We start from the raw sequence: 25696 nt of genomic DNA on the forward strand, positions 1-25696 counted from the left end.
AAAGCATCCTCTCCAATTTGATATTCCAGGGAGGAAATACCTGTTTCAGAAAGGTTTAGAGCTTCATCTTAGACTTCTTGTGAGAGTTCCCTATGTCTCCAGTAATCCGAAATTTGTATAGCTGTATTTTACATTCTTACTTATACATTCATTTAATAGACAAATCTCTATATAATTTGATTTACATGGCATTTTTAAATTGTTCTGTGAAAAGCAGGAAAATGTAAAATTAGTGTTATCCAGACAAAGGCAAACTAACGTAAAATTTTTCTCTTTTTCTCTCCTCCTCCTCTTTTGTTAAATAGGATAAGTTCTGAACGTCGAAAAGAGAAGTCTAGAGATGCAGCTAGATCTCGGCGAAGTAAAGAGTCCGAAGTGTTTTATGAGCTTGCTCATCAGTTGCCACTCCCCCATAATGTGAGCTCGCATCTTGATAAGGCTTCTGTTATGAGGCTTACCATCAGCTATTTGCGTGTAAGGAAACTTCTGGATGCTGGTGAGTTGTTTTACAAAAGTGTAATAGGCCTAAAAATTAGAAATTAGAAGTAATTAGAAGATGGTCATAGCTCAGTCCTTCTTTAATGTGATTTTTATTACCTGCTTTTAAAGCTTCAGTAAGGAATTTTTAAGATACTGGCCTTTTTCCCCTCTTCTCTTGCCCTACCTTCCTACCTGTCCTCCTTTTAATAACATGACCTTTCTTTCTCTTTTCAATGGTTTGCTTGCTGTGTTACTTTAAATAATCATTAAAACAGCTGGCAAATCTAATTATAATTTTTAAATAAAGTATCAGATATTTATAAAAATGTCTAAATATTATCATTTAAGTATAACTTTTAATTATTTTTCTTTTCTTGTGCTCTTTTTAGGTGATTTAGATATTGAAGATGAAATGAAAGCACAGATGAATTGCTTTTATTTGAAAGCCCTGGATGGTTTTGTTATGGTACTCACAGATGACGGTGACATGATTTACATTTCTGATAATGTGAACAAATACATGGGATTGACTCAGGTAAAATACCCACATATTAAGAGCCCTTCTTTATGTTTTTGTGATTTTATGATATAGATCTAATTTTCTTAATGTGTTTACAGTTTGAACTAACTGGACACAGTGTGTTTGATTTTACTCATCCATGTGACCATGAGGAAATGAGAGAAATGCTTACACACAGAAATGGTAAGAAGAGAAGTCTGTTGTTTGATTTAATATGACAGGTGGTTTTACATGATACGGTACTGTTACGAATATTTAAATTTTGCTGTTGTATTAACCTAAGGCTCAAAACATCATTTCATGTTTAATAAAATGTTCTGTTCTCTGTGAAATCTACATTATTCTGTTATTTAGAAATTTCATAAAAACACCTAAAAATTTTTTTAAAGCCCACCTAATTCCATGAATAATTATATAGATATAATACCACATAAAATAAAATGGAAAAGTAAATTAAAAATCAGGCCCTTCAAAGAAGTCAATTTATAACATACAACTTTTAAGCCAGGGGAAGTCATAATCAAATAATAAGATTTTATCTCTCTCTTTTTTTTTTTTTTTTGATTTTATTTATTTATTTGACAGAGAGAGAGAGATCACAAGTAGGCAGAGAGGCAGGCAGAGAGAGAGGAGGAAGGCTCCCTGCGGAGCAGAGAGCCCGATGCGGGGCTCGATCCCAGGACCCTGAGATCATGACCTGAGCCGAAGGCAGCGGCCCAATCCACTGAGCCATCCAGGCGCCCCTCAAATAATAAGATTTTAGATAGTGATTATACTTGAGGTACCAGTGTGTGTTCAGGGATTCTAAAGGACCAAGATAAAGAAAAGAGAAAGTTCACCAGATTTTTAGGAGCCTAATACTTGCTTATTTGACCTCAGGATGTTCACAGTTATTTAAGACTATGTACTAGAATTACCAAGTATTAACTATGGATGCCTCCATGTGAGCAACAATAAAAAAGATCCGCTAAGACCTCTTAAATCTTAGGAATGAATTGTTAAAAATAAGTCTCTAAGATTTTTGGAAAGTACCTCTTGAATTATAAAAACTTAATAACTAAAGAAAGTCTCTTCACACCTGTGCTGTCTTATAAAGTTAACATGATGAAAAGTTGTCATTGTTCTCTGTAGCTCTCCAATTTAAGTGGATGTTTGTTTGCTTCTGTGTTAAACAAACTCAAGTTCACAGCACTTTTTGAATATTTTTATGGTTTTCTTTTTCATTGCATTTCATTTTGATAATAGTTAACCTCTATTGAGAGATTACTATGTCAGAACACTGTTCTCTGCCTACTGTATGCTTTAACTTCTTTTTTCGTCATAACACCCTGTGAAGTTACTATTTCAATTTTACTGAGGAAACTGAGGCACAGAGTTATTAAGTAACTTACCCAAGATTACTTGGTTAGTAAATAGCATAGCAGAATGTAGATTAAGCTCAGGTAGATGGGCTTGAGTTTACTCTCATTAGCCCTCTGGAGATCTTTCATGTTCACCAACTCTTACTACATGCTGTGGCCACTTTTGACCTTGCCAGTAGCAGCCCTCTTCTGCTTTTTAATTTCATACTTTGTGTTTCCTGTGAACTTGGAAAGCAAATGTATAATTTTTAGAATTTTGTATAAAGGAAGAGTAAATACACTTCACACGGGGACCTAAATGGGCTGTCAATTTAGTTTAGTATAGGACTTCTAGTGTTTAGACTGAGGTTTGTACTGACTGTTCAGTGCTTCCCTGGGGCTAGACTATAAATGGATGGATATTATGAAATTTTGTTTGGATTTGGTAATGATGTTAATGCATTATTCTAAATCAAATATATTATTACATAACACAGTTTAGATGTATGTTTTTAAACAAAATTTTTCTACATTTTTTTGAACATGGCTTTTTAAAGCACCTGAACTTATTTAAAATTACTCCTAATGTAATGAATGTTTGACATTTTGTTGAGAAACAAAAATGCACATTTCACTTATAGAAAACAGGGGCTGCTTCAATGTACATTTCAATGAAATGCTAAGAACAAGTGGTGTGTTTATACAACATAATTCTATTATTTTTCACTCAAATTCTAAAATAATGACAGAGTTCATTAAATAATTAAGCATTTATTTTTAGAGGTTTGAAAATTTAGTTTTCTTAAAAAAAATTTGTTTTAAATTAGGAAAATGCTAGTACCTTGGTTTTAAAATTAATCTTCATATCCCAATTCAAAGGCTTTGGGTTTCCAAAGGTCAGTACCGTTTAAACTTAGATTATGAAGGACTGAAAATCCACAGAGAATTTACAAAGAAATCTCTGCTGGCACCACAACCACAACCCAGCTCTGCACCACCACTGAGACCAGTATGGTTCTCATGGCATCTTTTTAAAATCCATTCTCAAATGCTACTAGGGAGGGCAAATTTAATCCTTTGAGTAAACCCAAGTAATTTGTATTAGCACCAAGACCACCCCTTTGCCTAGTTCCATTAGTATAGAATTAGAACTCTTCTTCCCCAAGAGTCCTGCCATTTCTAGCTAAGCAAGCTTAAATTTAAACTAACACATTGTTTCTTTTTGGGCACCTGGGTGGATCAGTCAGTTAGTGTCTGCCTTCAGCTCAGGTCATGATCCCGGGGTTCTGGGATGAGCCCCTCATCAGGCTCCCTGCTTAGTGGGGAGCCTGCTTCTCCCTTTCCTCCTGCCTGCCATTCCCCCTGCTTGTACGCTCTCTCTCTCCCTCTCTGTCAAATACATAAATAAAATCTTTAAAGAAAAAAAAATCATTTTTCTTTTCTACTTGGCACTTTTCTTTTAATACGCTAGCCTTAAAATCTCCAGATCTTTTTTCTTTTTAAATTTCTCTTCTACCCACCTAATTCCATCAGTTTTCAGGTTTTTATAGATTCTAGCTCTTAGTGTGTCTTTTGTCATGCTTTTTAATTCTGCTACTGCTCAGCCCCTGATTACCATCATTGTATTTCAGTTCTAATACATCATATATATTGCTTCTAGATTAATGTATCTTAAGTTCCTGATTGTGCTTCCCATCTCAGAATTTTTTAGAAGCTCCATGTTGTATATTTAAGGCTGAATTCCTCATTAAGGCATCCAAAGCCCTAATCTTCCCTTTCTCTTTCATTACTTTTCTGCTTGTACTTCATGTTGCAGTAGGCTGAACTATCTACGGTTCCCTGAACATGTGTTCTTCATTCCATACCTCTGTGCTTTTCATTTTTTTCCTTTTCACCATTTCTTAGTTCTATAAGGATTGGAATGGGAGTGAATAGACCTGATTTTATTTCACTCTAATTTTGCTTTGAAAAGTCATTTAGTATTTTATTCTGTTTTGTTTTTTCCTCTAGTAACAAAAGTAGAAATAATGTCATATCTGCTTTATAGGAAGATTTAAAGAAAAATAAAAAATGTAAAAAAGTCAAATATATAAAAATGCTGTTTGCTTTGAAAAGAAAGTTGCTATTTTATTTTATTTATTTATTTCTTTAAAAGATTTTATTTATTTGACAGACAGAGATCACAAGTAGGCAGAGAGGCAGGCAGAGAGAGAGAGGAGGAAACAGGCTCCCCACTGAGCAGAGAGCCCGATGCGGGGCTCGATCTCAGGACCCTGGGATCATGACCTGAGCGAAAGGCAGAGGCTTTAACCCACTGAGCCACCCAGGTGCCCCGAAAGTTGCTATTTTAAAAGTTCTGTAAATAGAATGCTCAAAGGTTTGGAGGAGTTTGCTGAAGTTCTTATTTTGGGGTGGGCTTGTAAACTGATAGCACATTATAAAGCAAATTTATACCACATTTATATTTCTTTGTAATTTTGCCAACTTCAGTGGCTTGGATGTGAAATGATTAACTGTTAGCTGAAACCGGGGAATCATCATTAGAGTTGTCACCCCCGTTATTGATTGAAGCATGTTAGATCCCTTGTATGTACTGGAGTGTGAATTGCTATGCACTCTGAGACTTTCAATTGAAAATAGCACCTAGGTGACAGATTTAAATGTTTAATTATGTTTTTAAATTTTATTTCATGCTTTCATTCATTAGGCCTTGTGAAAAAGGGTAAAGAGCAGAATACACAGCGAAGCTTTTTTCTCAGAATGAAGTGTACCCTAACTAGCCGAGGAAGAACTATGAACATAAAGTCAGCAACTTGGAAGGTAAGTAAAAATGATTTGTAAGTGGTAATACACATCTCAATACTGCCAATACTTAAGATAGCATTAGAATTGTGAGGGAAAACTTACAGTTGTTCATTGACATTTGCAGAGTTACCATCCAAAACTAGTAATTTTTCAGTTTGAGGCATGAACTTAAATTATGTGAATTGCCACACTCATGTACCAAGCAAGCTAACTTCATCATTTGGCTTTGCCGCCCACTGAGTATGTTACCTGAGTCATGAGTGGTGTTACAGGGGAAACATTTATTGATTTCAAAGATACAGTTAATCAGGGCGCCTGGGTGGCTCAGTGGGTTAGGCCGCTGCCTTCGGCTTGGGTCATGATCTCGGGGTCCTGGGATCGAGTCCCGCATCGGGCTCTCTGCTTGGCAGGGAGCCTGCTTCCCTCTCTCTCTCTCTCTCTCTGCCTGCCTCTCTATCTACTTGTGATCTCTCTCTGTCAAATAAATAAAATAAAATCTTAAAAACAAACAAACAAACAAACAAAGATACAGTTAATCTACTAATGCCAGTAAGTTTTAGCAAAGCTTCCTTGCCATGTCACACTTCAGCTGATTATCTCTGCATTTTTTAATAGCATTTTTATATTTTTTTAAAGAATACTTTGTCTTCTTTGTACACAGGTACTTCACTGCACAGGCCATATTCATGTCTACGATACTAACAGTAACCAATCTCAGTGTGGGTATAAGAAACCACCTATGACGTGCTTGGTGCTGATTTGTGAACCCATTCCTCATCCATCAAATATTGAAATTCCTTTAGATAGCAAGACTTTTCTCAGTCGTCACAGTCTGGATATGAAATTTTCTTATTGTGATGAAAGGTAAATGATATATAATTTGAAATTTTAATTAGTCCCTGGCATTTTTTTTTCTTTTTTTTACTGTTCACTATAATAAAGACTGTGTGCTTCCTTCCACTAAGTTGAATAGTGATACATTGTAGAACTCAGTAGTATTACATTAACTTTATAGATGAATTCACCCACATTTATTGAACACTTACTATGCACTATGAATACTTTACCAAGGTGTTTTCCAGAAATCACAATGTTTAGGTCTTTTTCCTTTCTAATGCATTTAAAAAGAAAATAAATGTATTTCAATGACATAATGCGTAATTTGAGGAAGAATAGATTACTTTCAGTTATGGACTAGAGAGGAAACTGTTTTATCATCTCCTCACCCTACATATTGCCCATGATTTCTGTTGCCATTTCCCAAATTTATGTCCATAACTATTTTTAGTTGCCAATTTGGTATTTTTATCTTGATATTCTTCTATATTAATAAACTGAGTATTTCTATGACTGAACTGTCCTGCCGTTCCTCCAAACAACAACTTTTAAAATTGCTTTTCCTTTTAAAATGCTAGCATGCTTAGTATACCACTGTAGAAACACAACTCCTGCAAAAATCTGGAATTTATCCTTAACTTTTATCTTCATTATATGTACTCCGTTTTTCTCTAAATCTTACAGATTTACTGTGTTACATATATCTCTTGATCCATTCCCTCCTTCCCACCCTTACTCTACTGCCACTGAATTCTTCAGCTCATTATTATAACCTTTGGCTCAAATCTTTGCCATAATCTCCTAAGCTGTCTCTCTGCGAGCGGATGTATGTAGGTCTTTTAATCTCTCATTCACGTTCTCAAAAAATGGACTTCCTAATGTAAAAATTAGATCCACTCACATTACAGTTGAAAATGCCTCAGTTGCTTCCCTTCATCTTTACACAGAACAAACTTCGGTTTATAACAATTAGAGGAGGGCAGGAGATTTTTCTGTACCAAAAGATGTGCTGAGAAGCTGAAAGAAAAAATAGACCTCCGCAATAAAACCCAAACTTATTAGCATAACCAACAAAGATATTTATGACCTGACCCCAGCCCACTAGTCTAAATTGCTCAAGAAAAGAGGTGATTCCTCTGGTGTGGCCCCCTACATCCTACAGCTGGAAAGCACCACATGCTGACTCCGTCTTAGTGCCTTTACATACATTTTCCCATTCTGCACTGAAGTTTTCTTCAGTTCCTAACACATATTTAACTTTCAGGAGCCATCTACTCCTCCTCTATGGAGCTTTCCTTTTTCCTTCAAGAAACTATACTATTCTTTGTGCATACGTCTGTCATAACATTTTTCCTACTCTTACAATTATTTGCTTGCTTGTCCCATTTTTAGTGTAAGACTGTGTAACATAGTAGCTGAAGGCATAGATTCCATAGCCAGGCTACTAAATCCTGACTTTGCTGCATGTATCCAGATGATCTTGGGCATATTAGTTTTTCTTTTTGAGCATCAGTTTCTTCATCTTTTGGTAGGGTCAACTTAAAGGCTGGATGAGTAAACAAATTTTAAGCACTTAGTCATGAAGTATAGAAATCCCCCTTCCCACTGGACAAGGAAATGTGACAGAACTCTCGCTTTAAAAATCACATAATCCTGACTTCAGTCGTAGCTTGCAGCTCTGATACTTACAGTGGGGCCTTGGTATGTGAACTTAACTATTTCAAATTTTATGATCCTTACCTGTTAAATAAAGGTAATATTTCGAGAGGCTGTTGCCAGCCAGGATTAAAGGAGTTTGTTGAATGTCTTATACACATAGTGAATGCTTTATTTACCACTGGTGTCAGCTATCAGAAAAATGAAGATAGGAAAGCTAGTAAGTATTTTATGGCATTTATTGCCATAATTCATGTGGATGTATGATAGGACAGAGATACCCGTATCTTTTTGAGGAATTATTTTTTATTTTTTGAATTCAGTAGCAAAGTATAGAAGTAAATTGGGAAGAAAGGCAAGTGGTGGAGCTAGAATGAGAACTGAGAAAAAGAGTGACATTTCTCTTTGGTTATATCAGAAAACTGGAAAATGATCTTGACAGAGGAGTAAAGACTGCCCACTTATAGATCAACCAAGTAAGGTTTTGAGTTTGACCAGGAGATCATTTTCTGGTTAGAGCTCTTTCTACGAACTTCTCATATCTAAAACCCAAGAACTTTGAGAAAATCTAATATATCAAACTTCTGGCATTCAGAATATCTCCCCAAACACTTATATTTACTGTACTAATTTACACATGCAGTCATTATACACATTTATTTGAGCATCTACAAGTTCATGGCAAAGTAGAAATGAAGAGCAATAGTTCTTAATTCTCAGGACACTTAAAATGAATAATACGCTGCATTGTTGCTTTAGATCACAGGTTCCTAGTCCCTTAAGAACACTTTCTGATAAGATTTTTCTGGATCACTCCCCTTTCTGGTACAGAATATAAGCTATGTAATATTCCAAGGTTAAATAAAATTGACTTTCTAGGAAAATACGCTGTTTATATTTTAACATCTTATATCCTTCAGTGATAGACATACCTTAACTCAGACTGAGAAGTACTGACTAGACACCTAATTAAATAAGAGCGTCTTAAAATGATAATACCAAAGCCCTCATTAATCTGGTTACTTCTCTAGCCTCATCTCGCCTCACCTGCCCCCCACCCCGACCCCAACCACGGGTCTTTCTTGTTTACACGCTGTCAAGCATTTTCTCATTTCCGTCTTTGCTTCTGGTATGCCTTCCTGAAATGGTTTTGCTTGCCCTGCTTCTGTACTGTGTTCATCTCATTAAGTCTCCTATAAGAAATTGTCCCTCACCCCACTATTTCTTCTCATGGATATGGGTAGTTCCTCTGACTCCTGCAATAGCCATCACTACAATTAACCACATTATTTCATAAGTAGTAATGGTAATTGTTCCAGAAGATTAGCTACATGTTGAGTTTTTGACCTTGTATTTTTACACCTAGAACAATGCCAGGCATACTTAAGTGTATAAAGATTTAAATAATGGAAGTTTTTTTAATTCAGTGGGAATTTTATTTAAATAACCTATATAAAACCAATTAAAATTATATTTAGAGTATAATTTAAAGAACTAGGACTTTTTTATAAGACAGTTTCCTTTGTAATGCTGCCACCTAGTGCAGATGTGTTTAGGGATATCCCTTTGTAAAGAAGTCTGGATTTTAGCTTGGTTTGGTTTAATTTGTTTTTTTACAAACCATTTTCTATTTACCTATTTTTATTTTGGAATAAATTATATGAGAGATCTTGCCTTAAAGTGTGACAACACAAAGAGTATTACTTTCTATAAATTTCTTAAAAGGATATCGTCCATGTATGTTTTTCATAGTTTTTTGGACACAGTACCTTAAGTAACTTTTGCTTACACCTTAGTTAGAAAGTCCTTTAAATTCTAAAGTCTGAGAAATTGAAAACCTTAACTCGTGTTTTGCTCTCAGGAAAGAGAGAAATTTCTGTTTAGTATGGTGCTAAGAAGACAGCATTCTCTTTCACATGAAATGCATTCCATTTCAGACTGGTTATACAAAGTAATAAGATCTAATCTCTGTCCTAAAAGAATTGCCTGGAAACCAAAAGGGATAACTGAATTATTTTATATTCCATTTTTAGTTTGATACCATTTTTTCATCTGAAATAAATTCCTATAATTTTGTATTATTTAAAAAAATTAAGTATAAGAGCATCTTCTAAAACCAACGAACATATAATTCTTAAGTTCCCATTTAGTGTAGATAGTCTTTGGTTAGTGATATTAAAATTCTGTAGTAAATATTGTTTCCACAAAGTGAAGCCTTGTCTAAGGGGACTGTTAAAGAATCTGGTTTTATGGTAAACAAATGTTACGGATTTAATCTTATTTTTCAAATTAAATGCCAGTGACTACACCTTTATAACTTTTATCATTTAATTTAGCACTACTTTCTATTTATGATTCCCCTGTCTTTTTACCAAACGTAAGTACTGTAAAATGGGATGAAAATAGGGGGCACCTGGGTGATGCAGTGGGTTGAGTGTCTAACCCTTGGTTTCTGCTCAGGTCATGACCTCGGAGGTGTGGGATCTGGCCCCCATGTCAGACTCTGTGTGTACGCTCTTTCTCTTTTTTCTCTCTCTCTCTCAAATAAGTAAATCTTAAAAAAAAAAAAAAAACAAGCTTGGGTGAAGGAGATAATATAAAAGGGTCAAGTAGCAGGATGGACCCAGAGGACTTACTGAAGTACATGGTGCTGCATTTAGTTAACTGTAGAGTTACTAAAGGTGAGATGTGAATTTATTCTAAGCCAAGAAGGATGCTCTTCATGCATATCAGTTACTTTGGAGAAGCAGAATTTTTACACTTAGTTTATTTTTTTCTCTTCTTACATTTTTTACTTAACAGAATTACTGAATTGATGGGATATGAGCCAGAAGAACTTCTGGGCCGCTCAATTTATGAATATTATCATGCTTTGGACTCTGACCATCTGACCAAAACTCATCATGATAGTAAGTACAGTGAAAGAACTACAGATACTCTATTTATTTAACTATTGCGATCTCTTTACCGTTTAGCCATATATCTAACTTTTGGGTTAAAATTAACCAGTCTTCCTAGACTAAAAATTGTTCTCTTTTTTTGTTTGGGGATTGAACTCACAAACCTGAGATTAAGACAGCTGAGATCAAGAATCAGATGCTTAATCAACTGAGCCACCCAGGCGCCTCTCCTGGACCAAATGTCTTTTTTTTTTCTTTTTCTTTTTTTAAGGTTTTATTTATTTATTTGAAAAAGACTGCAAGAGAGTGCAGGAGCAAGGGGACTTAGGATGGGGGAGGGGAGAAGCAGGCTCCCTACTCACAGGATACTGGCACCCAAGCTGAAGGCAGATGCTTAACCAACTGAGCCACCCAGGTGCCCCTTCTACACTAAATGTCTTAATAGAACTCTTCATAAGGGATTTTGACCATTAAGTCTATGTTTTGTGTTTGTTATAACCAGTACTAGTTAAGATAGAATCATTTAATGATATATAAAACTACCTTGGGGGGTGCCTGGGTGGCTCAGTGGGTTAAAGCCTCTGCCTTCGGCTCAGGTCATGATCCCAGGATTGTGGGATCGAGCCCCACATTGGGCTCGCGGGTCCGCAGAGAGGCTGCGTCCTCCTCTCTCTCCCTGCCTACCTCTCTGCCTACTTGTGATCTCGGTCTGTCAAATAAATAAACAAAATCTTTAAAAAAGACAAAAACAAAAAAAACTACCTTGGTATTTTAAATACAAAGACTGAAAAAAGATCATATATTATAGCATCATTTTCAGAATTCACACAAGTATTCAGACCAGTTTGGCACATGGAAGGTACTCAAGAAAATAATTGTTCAGTGACTTAATAAATGTGAATGTGAATGTGATCAATGTCATATACAAATGGTAATCAGTACCCTTGATATAAGATACAGTTCTCTGTTTTACTCATGAATGTTATTTAAAGATCCATAGTAAGACTTTGAGATCTCACTGCCTGTTAATCTATACCTAAACATGACTTCCGGTGTGATTGGGAATACCTGAATGTCACTGAGTTGGTATGATTAGCCTGGGACCGCAGAATGAGCCCAAGTTGGCAGTCAGGACCCCAGTCCTCGTGATAATGTCATCATTACTATTTATCTAGTACTTTCTCCCAAATCAGCAAGAGATTAAGGTCGCCTAAATTGCCAGAAGATTTCAGCATGGTATCAGTTGAGATTCAGATATGCCAGCCCAGCTATTTTGAAGCATCATTAATTCTCTGGAAACCTCAGTAGAAATTTAAGGAAACACAGCAGTGCTACTTGCTTGAATGCTCTCTGTAAAATCAAGATTATTCATTTTCTAGTCTTTTTGATATTTCAACATATAAAGTTATTAAAGGAATTTTAGTCACTGCTGTTTTATTTAATTTTATTTATTTAACATGAAGATTGGCAGGAAAGGAGTTTATTTGAGGGGTTAGAAAAATGAAATGAGTATGTCTTTGGCTATGCCAGGGGTGTTTCTCTGTCAGTTTAAACAGTTACAAATTGATTCCATTAAAATAAACATCTCTCTTTCTTGAAATAATGACCAACATTCAGCATCCATTCATTTGATTGAAAATTCAAAGTTACTTTTCCTTTCCTTTCCACTCCTAGTGTTTACTAAAGGACAAGTCACCACAGGACAGTACAGGATGCTTGCCAAAAGAGGTGGATATGTCTGGGTTGAAACTCAAGCAACTGTCATATATAACACTAAGAACTCTCAACCACAGTGCATTGTATGTGTAAATTATGTTGTGAGGTAAGCTTGGAAAGTAAATACTTTGGGGAACAAGTCATTACTTTTTTGGATAATCTGTTCTTTTATAGGAAGGAAAGATTATAAATGTTAACTGAATTTTATCTTCACATTTCTACCTAATTATGGTTTTCAGTACTCTGACCTGAGCTATTCTACAGTGATTTTACTATTATCTGTAGCTATTTCTTCCCATCCTTTTCACTCCCATTTTTAAAAAAGACCTTGAAAAAAAGCCCAGATCTCCTGTTGGATTAGTTTGTTCTAGTTGTGTATCTATCAGCATATACTATCTCAAGTAACTATGTTATTTTATGTTATTTTATTATTCTTTGAATTTAACCCATATAGTAGAGATGATAATAACCTAGAAGGTTGTAATGAGGATTAGATGAAATCCTATATAAGGTTATTGTGAAAGGCTGTATAATGTGACACATGGCTCTTATATATTCATGAACTCTTCTTTTAGTTGATTGGCTTGTGAATATTATGGATATCATAAGCCAGTCTTTCATTTGATCTACTTCAGGTGACAGTCCATCTTCTAGATTACCACCATAGTGAGTTTACTTGCATGAATATCTGATCATCTCGTTTTCCTTAGAATGGTTTTAAAGATCTTTTTATTACCCCCAAGATAAACCATGACTTACTTGCATAGCCCCATTTCTTGTCATTTTCTGTACTCCCATGCTTTCACAGTTTCTGTTGTCTTTCTAAAACTATGGCCACCTCTCTTAGGAAGACTTCGGTCATTTGTTTTTATTTTTGCCACTTCTGACCCCATCCTTTAATGTTGCTGTTGTAGTTTTTTTCATACTTTAATGTTTTAATGTTAGTGCCAAAGAGTTCTCTTGTGGCTTTCCCATTATATAAGAATCACCCACTTGGAATGTCCTTTTCACCCTACCCCATGTGCCAAAAAAGCCTACTTAGGAGCCAGAGTTTCAGCTTGTTGGCTTCTCTGTGAAGCAGACCTTCTCTATTTTAGCATTTACCACTTTGTTTTTTAATTGTTTGAACATCTACTTTCACTCTGGGTTATAAACTTCTAAGGGCAAGGATTAGGTATTTTAAACTTTGTATCCTTGGTTCATTTCACTTAGTGAACACTTAAATATTTGTTGATTAAAGGGACAATAAAATTCACATTTAAGCTAAACACAAAAATGGATTTATTCATCATCCCTTTTCAGCTCTATCCTGCAGGTGTTATCGTGATATCATTTTCTTACCACCAAGGAAAATATGGCAACTTTCTTAGAAAGTCCTTGGGTGTTTATCTATCTTTATATTCTAGAACCATCCTTAGGTCATACCTCATAAATCAGTCCCAAAGAGTTCTGTGCCAGTTCCATCACATGTGAATCAGGCCCAAAATAGTGAAGATCTCTTTGTGCCCTTTATATACTTGACTATTAACATTTCTTTGTCACCATCACTCTTTCCAAAGGGATAGCTGAAGTTTCTTAATTGGTCAGTATTTGAACTATCTTGTATTTTTTTAAGTTTTTTTTTTTGTGTTTATTTCATATTGGTATTTTAAACCCTTAATGTGACTACGTATGCAAGAGAAATTAGGATAAGGCATCTTAAAATGTTCCTTTTCATAAAGCAGAATTTTAAGAGATAGGGTTATTTCAGAGACCTTCCTCCCCATATTGTGTCAATGCTCCTTTAAGAATTACTAATCTCTCTCTTTTGACAGTGGTATTATTCAGCACGACTTGATTTTCTCCCTTCAACAAACAGAATGTGTCCTCAAACCAGTTGAATCTTCAGATATGAAAATGACTCAGCTGTTCACCAAAGTTGAATCAGAAGATACAAGTAGTCTCTTTGATAAACTTAAGAAGGAACCTGATGCTTTAACTTTGCTGGCCCCAGCTGCTGGAGACACAATCATATCTTTAGATTTTGGCAGCAATGGTGGGTCTGTCTGTTGCTATAAGCCCATTTTAACAGAACTTGGACATCATAGTCTTACATATTTTGTTTTTCAAAGTCTTGTTCAAAGTTTTTATGTAAATACTTTTGCTCCTGTAATTTCTCAGCAGTCCTGCTTCTGTCACAGTGTGGGAAGTTGTGCTTCAAAGGGTTCTTGGGTATTCTTCCCACTTTAACGTTTCTCATTTACTCTCTTTCTATATCCTATTGCCATATTTTCTCCACAATGTAGAAGTTATATTGCAGTAAGTGTAGTTCATTAAAAGATAAAAACCAGTCATACCATAATATCAAACGTTGAAAATAAAAACTGTAATTTTCAAAGTTGGTTAAATTTTAATGAATAGAAGGTATGAAAAGTTGGAATTGCAGGGCTCTTATACCATAAATATAATAGGAACTGTCAATAGTAGACTGGAAATATAACTCAGACTTCATTATACTTATATGTGTAAACTTCCTGATTAAGGAAAATTTGGTAATATTTTTGAGTGAATTGGACCTTTTGTAAAAGGGGGCATACATTTCTGTATATGTTGAAATCTAGGTATTCTTTAAATTGACTAATTATTTTTTTCCCTATAGACACAGAAACTGATGACCAACAACTTGAGGAAGTTCCATTGTATAATGATGTAATGCTCCCCTCATCCAGTGAAAAATTACAGAATATAAATTTGGCAATGTCTCCATTACCTGCTTCTGAAACTCCAAAGCCACTTCGAAGTAGTGCTGACCCTGCACTCAATCAAGAAGTTGCGTTAAAATTAGAGCCAAATCCAGAGTCACTGGAACTGTCTTTTACTATGCCCCAGATTCAAGATCAGCCAGCTAGTCCTTCTGATGGAAGCACTAGACAAAGTTCACCTGAGGTAGGTGATATAGGTAGGTGAGATATAAGAAGAGGATAACTCACATTTTAATGTTCAGGAATGTATTTATAAAATGAATACAAAAGGTCTTGAATTTAGACATCCACAGATAATTATGTGTGTGCCTATCATTACTTCAGGCCCATTGATACTGCCCTTTGAGTTGGAGGATTGTCAAGTAGCGCAAGACTTATTTTAGTGAAGCTTAAAAGGGAAAGGACCCTAAGCTATTTGCATAATTTAGCCCAATTTCCATCACTGTTCTGGATTAGCATAACACGAAAATACCAAGTTCTTACACAGAGTAAATACCTAATTACTATTTTTTATTCAAGTTCTGTCTTGATAATAGTTTTTCTATAAACGCAGTGAAAATATTCCAGGGCTAGACTGAGGCCAAGACTAAAGATGTCACATAGAGCTCTGTTTCTAAATCTAGAATGATTCCATTTCAGAGCCTCTTAGGTTTAAAACTATGCTCAGGAGTAGGGCAACTCAGACTTGAGTATTATGACCTGTGAGGCTTAAGTAGGTCTTAGAAAGTGGTGAATAATTTTACATTAAATATTTATCAATTGAGACTGGCAGGCAAAGAGTAGGAGATTTGACATCTCACAGCCTTCTGGAGAATATAGTCTGTGCTGTGGTTGCTCTGCTTTACCCAGCATAAAAATCTATTGATTCTTTTCTTTATCTTTTTTTTTTTTTTAATCTAACAAAGGTGTTAAAATGAAGGAAACGAAAGTTTATGCTTAGACTATACATTTATAGTTTTCTGGTTAGAATCCTTGCTCAGAACTCCTAAAATAGTACTGCATTCATAAAGATGAAGGCAAGTAAAAGAACTTCAGTCTCCGCCTCCAAAATCCATGTGAGATTTTTAGGTATATCTACGGGAAGTGTGGCTTCTCAGAACAAAGGAAGATTCCAGTGAGTGTACCATACCTAATTATTGGCCAGTTAGATACCATGTGGGAGTTGAATTATAAGAGAGTTTTTCCTTCAGAAGAAACAGACAAATGTATCTTTTAGTCCTAATTTTATAAATGATGTTGTTACACAGTCAGAAATGTATATATTGGCAAAATTAGTTAAAAATGTAAGCTCAGAAGTTTAACTTCTCACTAGTTAGATAAAATGTGATGGAAGAGACAGACTTTATTGTGTATTCTCTGAGGTGTGATTTGAGAATTCTGGCAACTAGCAAAATACATGCATGTTTCCTCAGGGAAAAGTAAACACATTGAATTCCTTTTACAGCCTAACAGTCCCAGTGAATATTGTTTTGATGTGGATAGTGATATGGTCAATGAATTTAAGCTGGAATTGGTAGAGAAACTTTTTGCTGAAGACACAGAAGCAAAGAATCCATTTTCCACCCAGGTATAGGAACTTGTTTATTATATTTTCTATCAAAGTTTATTAATTTTTAGTTTGAAGTGATTTTGGGTTTAACTTGTGTTTACTTGTTGCTTTAAAGGACACTGATTTAGACCTGGAGATGTTAGCTCCTTATATCCCAATGGATGATGACTTCCAGTTACGTTCCTTCGATCAGCTGTCACCACTGGAAAGCAGTTCTACAAGCCCTCAAAGTACAAGCACAATTACAGTATTCCAGCTGACTCAAATGCAGGAACCTCCTGTTACCACTACCAGTACCACTGCTACCACTGATGAATTAAAAACAGTGACAAAAGATGGTATAGAAGACATTAAAATATTGATTGCATCCCCATCTCCTACCCATGTACCTAAAGTAACTACTAGTACCACAACATCACCTTACAGTGATACTGGAAGTCGGACAGCCTCACCAAACAGAGCAGGAAAAGGAGTCATAGAACAGACAGAAAAATCTCATCCAAGAAGTCCTAATGTGTTATCTGTCACTTTGAGTCAAAGGTATTTACATATAACATTAAAGTTATAGTTCTTTTATTATTTTTGAGAAAATATGTGTGGTGGTAACATTTCTAAACATAGCTAACTTTTGGTAAATATGCTTTAAGAACATTAAATTGACACACAAAATTCTGGTAAAACAAGCACTCAAAAAATGTTTCTAAATTGTCTATTTTCTTGAAAATAACTATATCAGCAATCCAAAATGTAGGAGTTAGAAAGGTCTTCCAGTACCTTTTAAAAATAAAATGTAGCCAGTAAGTTCTTAACTGTGCAAAAATTGGCCCAGTTTCTTGTAGTTGTTTAAATCAGACTAGTTAACTTTCCTCATTGTTTTTGTCTCTTTGAGTTATTTTAAAGCTTACCTGAATAAAAGACCTTCCAACTTAAGGGTATTTCCAATTCCCCATTTCAAATTGAACCCGATAGTCTTCAGTCCTCAGTATTCAATACAGGTATTTACAAGCCTTCTTTTAAAATTTATGTGTAATTGCTTTTATTTTTCATGACATATTAAAAGAACATTAGCTATATTATAGGTTAAATGAGCATTTAAGAGCTATAACAGGAATCTAAGCATGATTTATGATGTTACCTTTATGGAGTTAGTTTGAGCAAATACCTGTATACCACCCAAACTTTATTAATTTCTGTATATAATGTTTATAGTGGGATTTGATAATTTAAATTTGAGGCTGTACTCAAGAGGAAATAAGTTTTAGCTAGTCAGTGGGGCATTATGAAGAGGAAAGAAACAATTCCTTTTCTACTGTGCCTTGACTGAGCCAAATATCAATAGCAAGAAAAAAGCACTGCCATAACAAGAATTTATGGCTTTTTTTCTCTTGCCCTTCATCACTATTTTGACATAGAATGCTAGGAGGAACCTTTTCCCAGAACTAGGAAAAGATCTTGGGGCTTTAGATTAACAAAAAAACTTTTTTAATGTAATGTTTATATTACTTTATAAATTAGTATGTCACCAACTGACTTTAGACTGAGTTCCTTAAGGCAGTGACAGTGTCTTACACATTTGAGTGGTGTTAATACTTAGTACAGTATGTAACGTGTGATACTTCTCAGTAAATGGTTATTAGATGGATGATGAATGAATATAGTTATAGAATTGGCAATGACCTTGAATTTACAGTTTACTGTTAGCTACAGAGGACTATAGGATGTTCAGTTTTCTGAACAACTGTGAACAAAAGCATAGTGTAGCAACTAAAATGGTATTTACATGACAGTAATACTTCATAAAGATAATGTATTTATATAACCTCCCTATCTATATAGTGAAGGTTTTATAGACTTTTTAAAAATAGAAACAAAACCGCGTGTAAGAGAGCAGTTTGAATAATGCTTATCCATATGGCATTCCTAACTATATGGAACAGAGCAAGGAGCCATTGTGATTGTGTATGGGCTGAGGGGAGGCGTTCTTGTAAAGACAAAACATAACAGAATTCATGTGCCTGATGCATAAAATGGTTCTTCACTATTTAATATTAATTTTAAATGCAGATAGTTCAGGTTTGATAACCAGATCCATACTGAAGACAAAGTGGCTTAATGGGAAAGATTACTTGGAGAGAAGTGAGTATCAGGAGATCTAGAATGTACTTCCATATCTGCAACTAACTAGGTAACTTGCTTAAGGTCCCATTGCAAACAAGCTTCAGGTTTCTCATTTATAAAATGGGTGTTATATACCTCCTTATCTTGGAGATGGGCATTATGCTAAAATGAACTAATGACATGCAATGTTCTATAAACAAAAACACTATACAAATGTGAAATTAATCTTATATTCCTGTAGTCCTGTAATAATATCTGTATTATACTGGGTGAAATGAAGAGTCAATATTTCACTTTAACCTACAAAAATATCAGTTTAGTTTTGTTCAGATCTATTTTATAAATAGGTAAATGCATATTTTAAGAAATTTTGTTTCAAAAATTGAGCTTTGACTTTTAAGATGATAAACTTCAGTAATCAGGAAAGTTCTTGTACATAAAACATATTCCTTAATGTTGGCAAATAGGCATTATATATTTTCAAAAAGTTGGATATTTTAAAAATAATAGTAAAGCAACCATATTTTTTTTTTCAGAACTACCATTCCTGAGGAAGAACTAAATCCAAAGATACTAGCTTTGCAGAATGCTCAGAGAAAGCGAAAAATAGAACATGATGGTTCACTTTTTCAAGCAGTAGGGATTGTAAGTGTGAAAGTACATGTTTGTTATTCTGTTCTAGCTAATGTGCCATATATAAGTAATTCTTTATTTCTTCTAAATACAAGAGTTATATTTTCAGAGGTTAAATATTGTTTCTTCCACTTTGTATGAACTATTTCATAGAAATAAATTGAATGAATACAATCTTGTAAAAATTCCCAACAATACAGATGAATTTTAAGTAAAAAGTGAATTTCTTCACCCTCACCACCAGTCTTGTTCTCTTCCCTTTCAGTTACTTTCCCATCTTTACCCCAAAAAACAGTAGTTAATGTTAAATCAGGGATTGTGTAATCCATACTGATATTTTCAGATCATAGTAACTAGAAAGCATTTACAGAAACAATTGCCATAGTTGAGTGGCAAATGATTTTATCATAGTATTAAGAGAAAAAAATAATTTGGGGCCGTTACTTAAGAAATCTGTCTACAAACTGTTATTAAGCTGATTTCAGAGTTTTTGATTTTATAAAAATTCAACATAGTAAACTTGAAATAACTTTACTGTTTTTAGGGAACATTATTACAGCAGCCAGATGATCGTGCAACTACTACGTCACTTTCTTGGAAACGTGTAAAAGGATGCAAATCTAGTGAACACAGTGGAATGGAGCAAAAGACAATTATTTTAATACCCTCTGGTTAGTTTATTTTTTCTACCCTTGAACATCCCACAGAGAATTAAAATATATGAAACTTTATTTAGAAGGTTTACTCTCAGTGAGAGTGATTTTCATTCTTTAGCATCATTAAAAGTAATGTTAGCATTTTATCTACTGGTGGTAATGGAGGAATAGCTATTTTAAGATGGAACTTTTAATTTTTAGTAATTATATTTATATCTGTGTCTTTATCTAGCAATATTAAATAGAAGCTGAAACTTGTACATTTTTATGCCTTTTTCAAAACTGATTTATCACTCCTTTGTGTCATCATGTCCTTTAAATGCTTCTGACAAAGCACCAGTAACACTTTATTGCACTTGCTTGTTTACATAGCTGTGGTTTTACCCTAAAACCACAGACTAAACCATAGATTAAAGACCCACAGCTTATTTGCTTCAGTTTCCTGTGATATCTGTAGCATAGTGAATGTTCAATAATATTCATTGACTAGGTGAATGAATACTTAGGCATGTCTTTGTTTTTCAGATTTAGCATGTAGACTGCTGGGGCAATCAATGGATGAGAGTGGATTACCACAACTGACCAGTTACGATTGTGAAGTTAATGCTCCTATACAAGGCAGCAGAAACCTACTGCAGGGTGAAGAATTACTCAGAGCTTTGGATCAAGTTAACTGAGCTTTTTCATAATCTCATTCCTTTTTTTGGACACTGGTGGCTCATTACCTAAAGCAGTCTATTTATATTTTCTATATCTAATTTTAGAAGCCTGGCTACAATACTGCACAAACTTGGTTAGTTCAATCTTGATCCCCTTTCTACTTCATTTACATTAATGCTCTTTTTTAGTACGTTCTTTAACACCAGATCACAGACAGCACATTTTCACAGTTTCTTGGTATTTAAACCATTACATTGCAGTAGCATCATTTTTAAAATGCACCTTTTTATTTATTTATTTTGGGCTAGGGAGTTTGTCCCTTATCGAATTATTTTTAATAAGATGCCAATATAATTTTTTTGAAGGAGGCAGTAACCTTTCATCATGATCAGTTTGAAAAATTTTTACTCAGTTTTTTCACATTTTACATAAATAATGATTTGCCAGCAGTACATGGTAGCCACAATTGCACAATATATTTTCTTAAAAAAATACCAGCAGTTACTCATGCAATATATTCTGCATTTATAAAACTAGTTTTTAAGAAGAAATTTTTTTTTTTTGGCCTATGAAATTGTTAAACCTGGAACATGACTTTGTTAATCATATAATAATGATTCTTAAATGCTTGTATGGTTTATTATTTAAATGGGTAAAGCCATTTACATGATATAGAAAGATATGCGTATATCTGGAAGGTATGTGACATTTATTTGGATAAAATTCTCAATTCAGAGAAATGATCTGATGTTTCTGTAGTCACTTTGCCAGCTCAAAAGAAAACAATATCCTATCTGTAGTTGTGGAAGTTTATGCTAATATTGTGTAATTGATATTAAACCTAAATGTTCTGCCCACCCTGTTGGTATAAAGATATTTTGAGCAGATTGTGAACAAGAAAAAAATCATGCTTTGTTAGCAAAATTGCCTAGTATGTTAATTTGCTCAAAATTTGATGTTTGGTTTTATGCACTTTGTCGCTATTAACATCCTTCTGTTTTCATATAGATTTCAATAATTGAGTAATTTTAGAAGCATTATTTTAGAAATATATAGTTGTCACAGTAAACATCTTGTTTTTCTATGTGCATTGTACAAATTTTTCATTCCTTTTGCTTTTTGTGGTTGGATCTAACACTAACTGTATTGTTTTGTTACATCAAATAAACATCTTCTGTGGACCAGGCCCCCTTTGATCAACTTTTATTGTAAAATATTTGCTTTAAGTGCCTCCAACTCATAAAATTGATTACCAACAATTTAATTATCTTACAAAAATTACATAAATTATTTCTATTTATTTATCACTTTAATGTATACTCTGTCCCTAAATGTCAAGTAAAAGCAAACTATAATGTTCCACTGTAAAAAATAGACTTTTAGAAAAGAATTTGTCATTTTTTAAAGTTATGAACCTATTAAAGTAAAGCCAATTTTAATGCTTTAATCCCAAGTGAATGGGATGAGTGAAGCAAATCCTGAACATTATAGTTACATAATATTGTAAGGACTAGAAGTGCCTTTAAAGATTTCCAATCTATTCCCATTTCATAGATGAAGAAATGTAGACCTCAAATGATAATTGACTTGTGTAAGTTTTCAAGGTAATAAATGATACACCAAAGATTTAAACTTAGGTCTTCTGACTCTAATCTGAAACTAGAACAAACCTTGCATTTTTTTGTTTTAATGATACTGTATATATTTTTAAAATAACTTTACTCATTTTTTCCTATATTTTGTTTATAGAATAGCTATATTTCTTTTATGATTATAAAAGTAATACATTCTCACTTTAAAAAAATAAGCACAAAAAGATGAAAAATCACTGTGAACCTCTGCACTTAGAAGTAACAGCAAATGATTTTTATGGACAAATTACATAGGCAGTGCCAGAGCCTTAGGTCCTGATGTTACAAGAACAAAATATCCTGAACAAAGTGAACTAAGCCCCAGATCTTAGGTGGCTCTTCTCTTAGACTGAAAAAAATGTTAATTGTAATAACATGAAAATTTGGGAATAAAAATTTGTAATATAAAGACATTCCAAGATTTTGGGGGCACATGTATACTTCACTGTAAATACTACAATCCAAATCACGTCTGCATTTCATTACATATAGTATAGAGATGGAATGTTAGAATAAAATAGTTGCTTAATATTTTCAGGTCAAAATAGCAAAAATTCTTGCTTATTTTGGTAGCAAATTAGCTCTAGTTGAAAACTACAAATTTATGTATAGTTTTCAAATATTAATAAGTGGTCAGATTATGTAATGACCAGGAGAAAGTGACTTGTTAAGAGCAATGATTTAGAAGAGAAAACCACTTTAAAGGACCGTAGGACTGGAAGAAAATAAGTACCCACCTCTTGGTCATTCACCACCCGTGGAGTATTTGAAGCTGTTGGAAATAGAAAAAACAGCTCTTTCTTCCCAGTATTTGTGCTCTCTCTCTGAGACTGTCATTTATTACTTTATAATGCCTTTCTCTGACGTATAACCCTGCTCTAGCAACTAGAATTCTGTAATAGCTTTTCTTTCCTTCCTACGCATGCCTATCACTTTCCCACTTACCTGGTACCACTGTGAGTATTATTTTAACACCTGAACAAAGTATGGCAAGGGAGTTTAGTGTATTTTGTTCTTTTGTTCTAAGCCCTAACTTTAACTTTGGAACTAAGAAGAGTTCCACAGACAGCTTACCACAGCTAAGTACAATGGCTTTTAGATTATGAATGATAAAATGAATCTGAGTTTAAAATGAATCTGACATTTATTAGGTATTATATGTTAGACTTTGTGCTAAGCATTTTGCATGTTATCTCTCAATCTTCAAAAAAAACACCTGAGTGTTTATCTCATTTTATAGGTAAGGAAACAGTTTTGGAGAGGTAGCTCAAGGTTCAAAGCTCATCTGAGCTGGCCTTAGTGACTCCAAAGCCCACCGTGCGGAATACTGTAGGGTGTCAGCCAGTTAAGTAGAACAACTTTTCCCTGTTAACTGTTTAAATAGCAAATGGGTGGGGTGAGGGCAATGGAATCATAGAGAGCAATTAGGGTACATCCTAAGTGAGAAATGGCAAGACATGAAATGAGTAAAAATCGTGTTCTAAAGGGCTATCGAATTTTGAGTCTGATCTAGAGATTCAGGTGTCTGGTGATGGAAACATTTAACTCAAAGGTAAAAGAGGTGATTTATGGAAAGCCCATTAATGAACTATAAAAGGTTATACCAATGTATGATATAGTTCTCCCAGGGCTGTTCGACTTAATGGCATAATAGACATGTTTATTTTAAGTCTGTGTAACTTTGCAACTACCACTCCAAATAGCTCTTTTCCCCCTACAACCTCTAAAATACAGAAAAGATTAAAGTTACTGGCTTTGCAAAAACTTAACACATTTAGATTCCGAAAGTCGAGATTTCTAATGTAGCAACATCAGAAAAAAGATGCAAAGAATATGGAATCTTTTTTTTTTTTTAAAGGATTTTGGTTAAATAAAACCTTTGCCAATATATTGCCAACTGGAAACAACAAAAGTGTAACGGAAAAAATCTTTCACTCAGGTTGGTTTTTTTTTTTTTTTTGGTTTGTTTGTTTGTTTTTTAGGTCTGCCACTAACCACTTTACTCGTATTTCATTCCTTAAAATAGTGCTGAACCTGTTGTCCCAGATCGTTTTACAGATCGTTGTTCAATCTGTAGAATTTGATACGAAATAGTCTCCCTGTACTATAAAAGCTATACCTTACCACAAACCCTCCTGTCAAACGCCTTCTGGAGCTTAGTTGTGTTCACACGTTTCAGAGGTCTGGACATAATTTTCTTACCTGTAGTGGACGGTTTTATCCAAGAAGCTGCCCAGACACCCGATCTCCTTGTACTATTTAATTTCTTTTACTCCCTTTTCTCGGCTCCATGATCCGGGATGGAGAGGAAAGACAGGTGCCTGAGATCAGCACTGATCAGACAGAGCCCTCAGCGGGGAAAGTAACAAGCGGAAGGGACCGGCCACCCCTTTCTATTCCTGGTGCGGCTGGTACTACACAGGAAGGATGCGAAACAAGCCGCTGGGAGAAACTTCCCCAAACCCCGCCTGCCCCGCTGCAGGCCCCGCCCCGGTACGTGCTCAGGCGCAGCACCGCAGGCCCAGACCCCGCCCTCGTCTCCCAGGCGGGGTTCGTTCCGTGGGGGTGTTGCTCTGGCGCCCGCCTACGTGTGAGAGCTCATGTGGGAGGCGCGGGCACCTCCCGGCCTGTGGCAGGGCGTGCGGGGTGCGCTAGTGGTCAGCAATGCCCTTTGTCTCGGTTGATATGTCCAATTGTGATGCCTGGCCCTTGCCCAAACTTTCCTTGGGATGAGCCGGTTGGGAGTTTCAGGGCACAGAGACTCAATGTGTTGCTGTGGAGCTGTCTGCGGAACTCCCAAATATTTTGGGGTGGGAAGCTGTGCTTTATGGAATAGAAAAATATCTGAGGTCTCCTAACAGATTGGAGCTTCCTTAACATTATAACAGGTTTTAAAAAATTAGTCATCTATTAATTTGGTCATAAATAGAGGACTCTTGGTTATTTAGATGTATTTCTCATAAAGCACTCAAAGATTTAGCTAATTTTAAGTAAAGCACTTTGATATATCCCTGATTAAGTTAATTGGAACTTTAGCTGCCCCAGGTGTTGTGTTGTTTTGTTTTGCTTTTTGTTTGTCGTGTTTTTTTAATGTTGTGTGCACGCATCCTATTGAGGCCAGCTATTGAGAATCTTTTGGGAGAAAATAATCTTGTTGGACAGAAGGGAGGTGAGTTTATGGAATACGGAGAAGCTTGGGGCATTAAACTTAATCTCCTGTAATTAGTATGTTAAGATTATGCAGTCTGTAGTAAGAGGACAAAGAAAGGTATTGTTTCAATTAATAACCTCATCTGTGCATATCCACAGTTGTCAACATTTTACATTTTATTTTAAATTGTTTCCTTCAGGAAAATTTTGCTGTTCATGGTTTTTCCAAATAGAATATCGAAGAAAGTAAGAGTCCATTTTTAAAAAGTGATTGAGGTGGTTTAAATATGTTCTACTAATAAAA

At 34.9% G+C, this 25696-nt stretch overlaps 1 protein-coding gene and 1 long non-coding RNA gene across 2 annotated transcripts in view; one reads left to right on the forward strand and one right to left on the reverse strand.

The window, feature by feature from the left end:
* The window catches only part of HIF1A (hypoxia inducible factor 1 subunit alpha), a 41671-nt gene extending 19874 nt beyond the window's left edge, over nucleotides 1-21797 (forward strand). The window contains exons 2-15 of the mRNA XM_046008500.1: nucleotides 306-496; nucleotides 870-1015; nucleotides 1099-1183; nucleotides 5048-5160; nucleotides 5807-6009; nucleotides 10441-10547; nucleotides 12213-12360; nucleotides 14069-14289; nucleotides 14893-15179; nucleotides 16440-16562; nucleotides 16660-17084; nucleotides 19199-19307; nucleotides 19840-19966; nucleotides 20477-21797. Coding sequence (XP_045864456.1) covers nucleotides 306-496; nucleotides 870-1015; nucleotides 1099-1183; nucleotides 5048-5160; nucleotides 5807-6009; nucleotides 10441-10547; nucleotides 12213-12360; nucleotides 14069-14289; nucleotides 14893-15179; nucleotides 16440-16562; nucleotides 16660-17084; nucleotides 19199-19307; nucleotides 19840-19966; nucleotides 20477-20628 — 2437 coding nt within the window. The 3' untranslated portion in view covers nucleotides 20629-21797. The remainder of the gene's footprint in view (nucleotides 1-305; nucleotides 497-869; nucleotides 1016-1098; nucleotides 1184-5047; nucleotides 5161-5806; nucleotides 6010-10440; nucleotides 10548-12212; nucleotides 12361-14068; nucleotides 14290-14892; nucleotides 15180-16439; nucleotides 16563-16659; nucleotides 17085-19198; nucleotides 19308-19839; nucleotides 19967-20476) is intronic.
* On the reverse strand, nucleotides 423-25696 carry LOC123943951. The gene is made up of 3 exons (XR_006818706.1): nucleotides 24445-25696; nucleotides 6884-6999; nucleotides 423-525 (listed from the first exon to the last, which is right to left on the reverse strand). It is a non-coding gene; the product is annotated as an uncharacterized LOC123943951 (long non-coding RNA).

Source organism: Meles meles, chromosome 6 (genome assembly GCF_922984935.1).
Source record: "Meles meles chromosome 6, mMelMel3.1 paternal haplotype, whole genome shotgun sequence".
Taxonomy (NCBI): Eukaryota; Metazoa; Chordata; class Mammalia; order Carnivora; family Mustelidae; genus Meles; species Meles meles.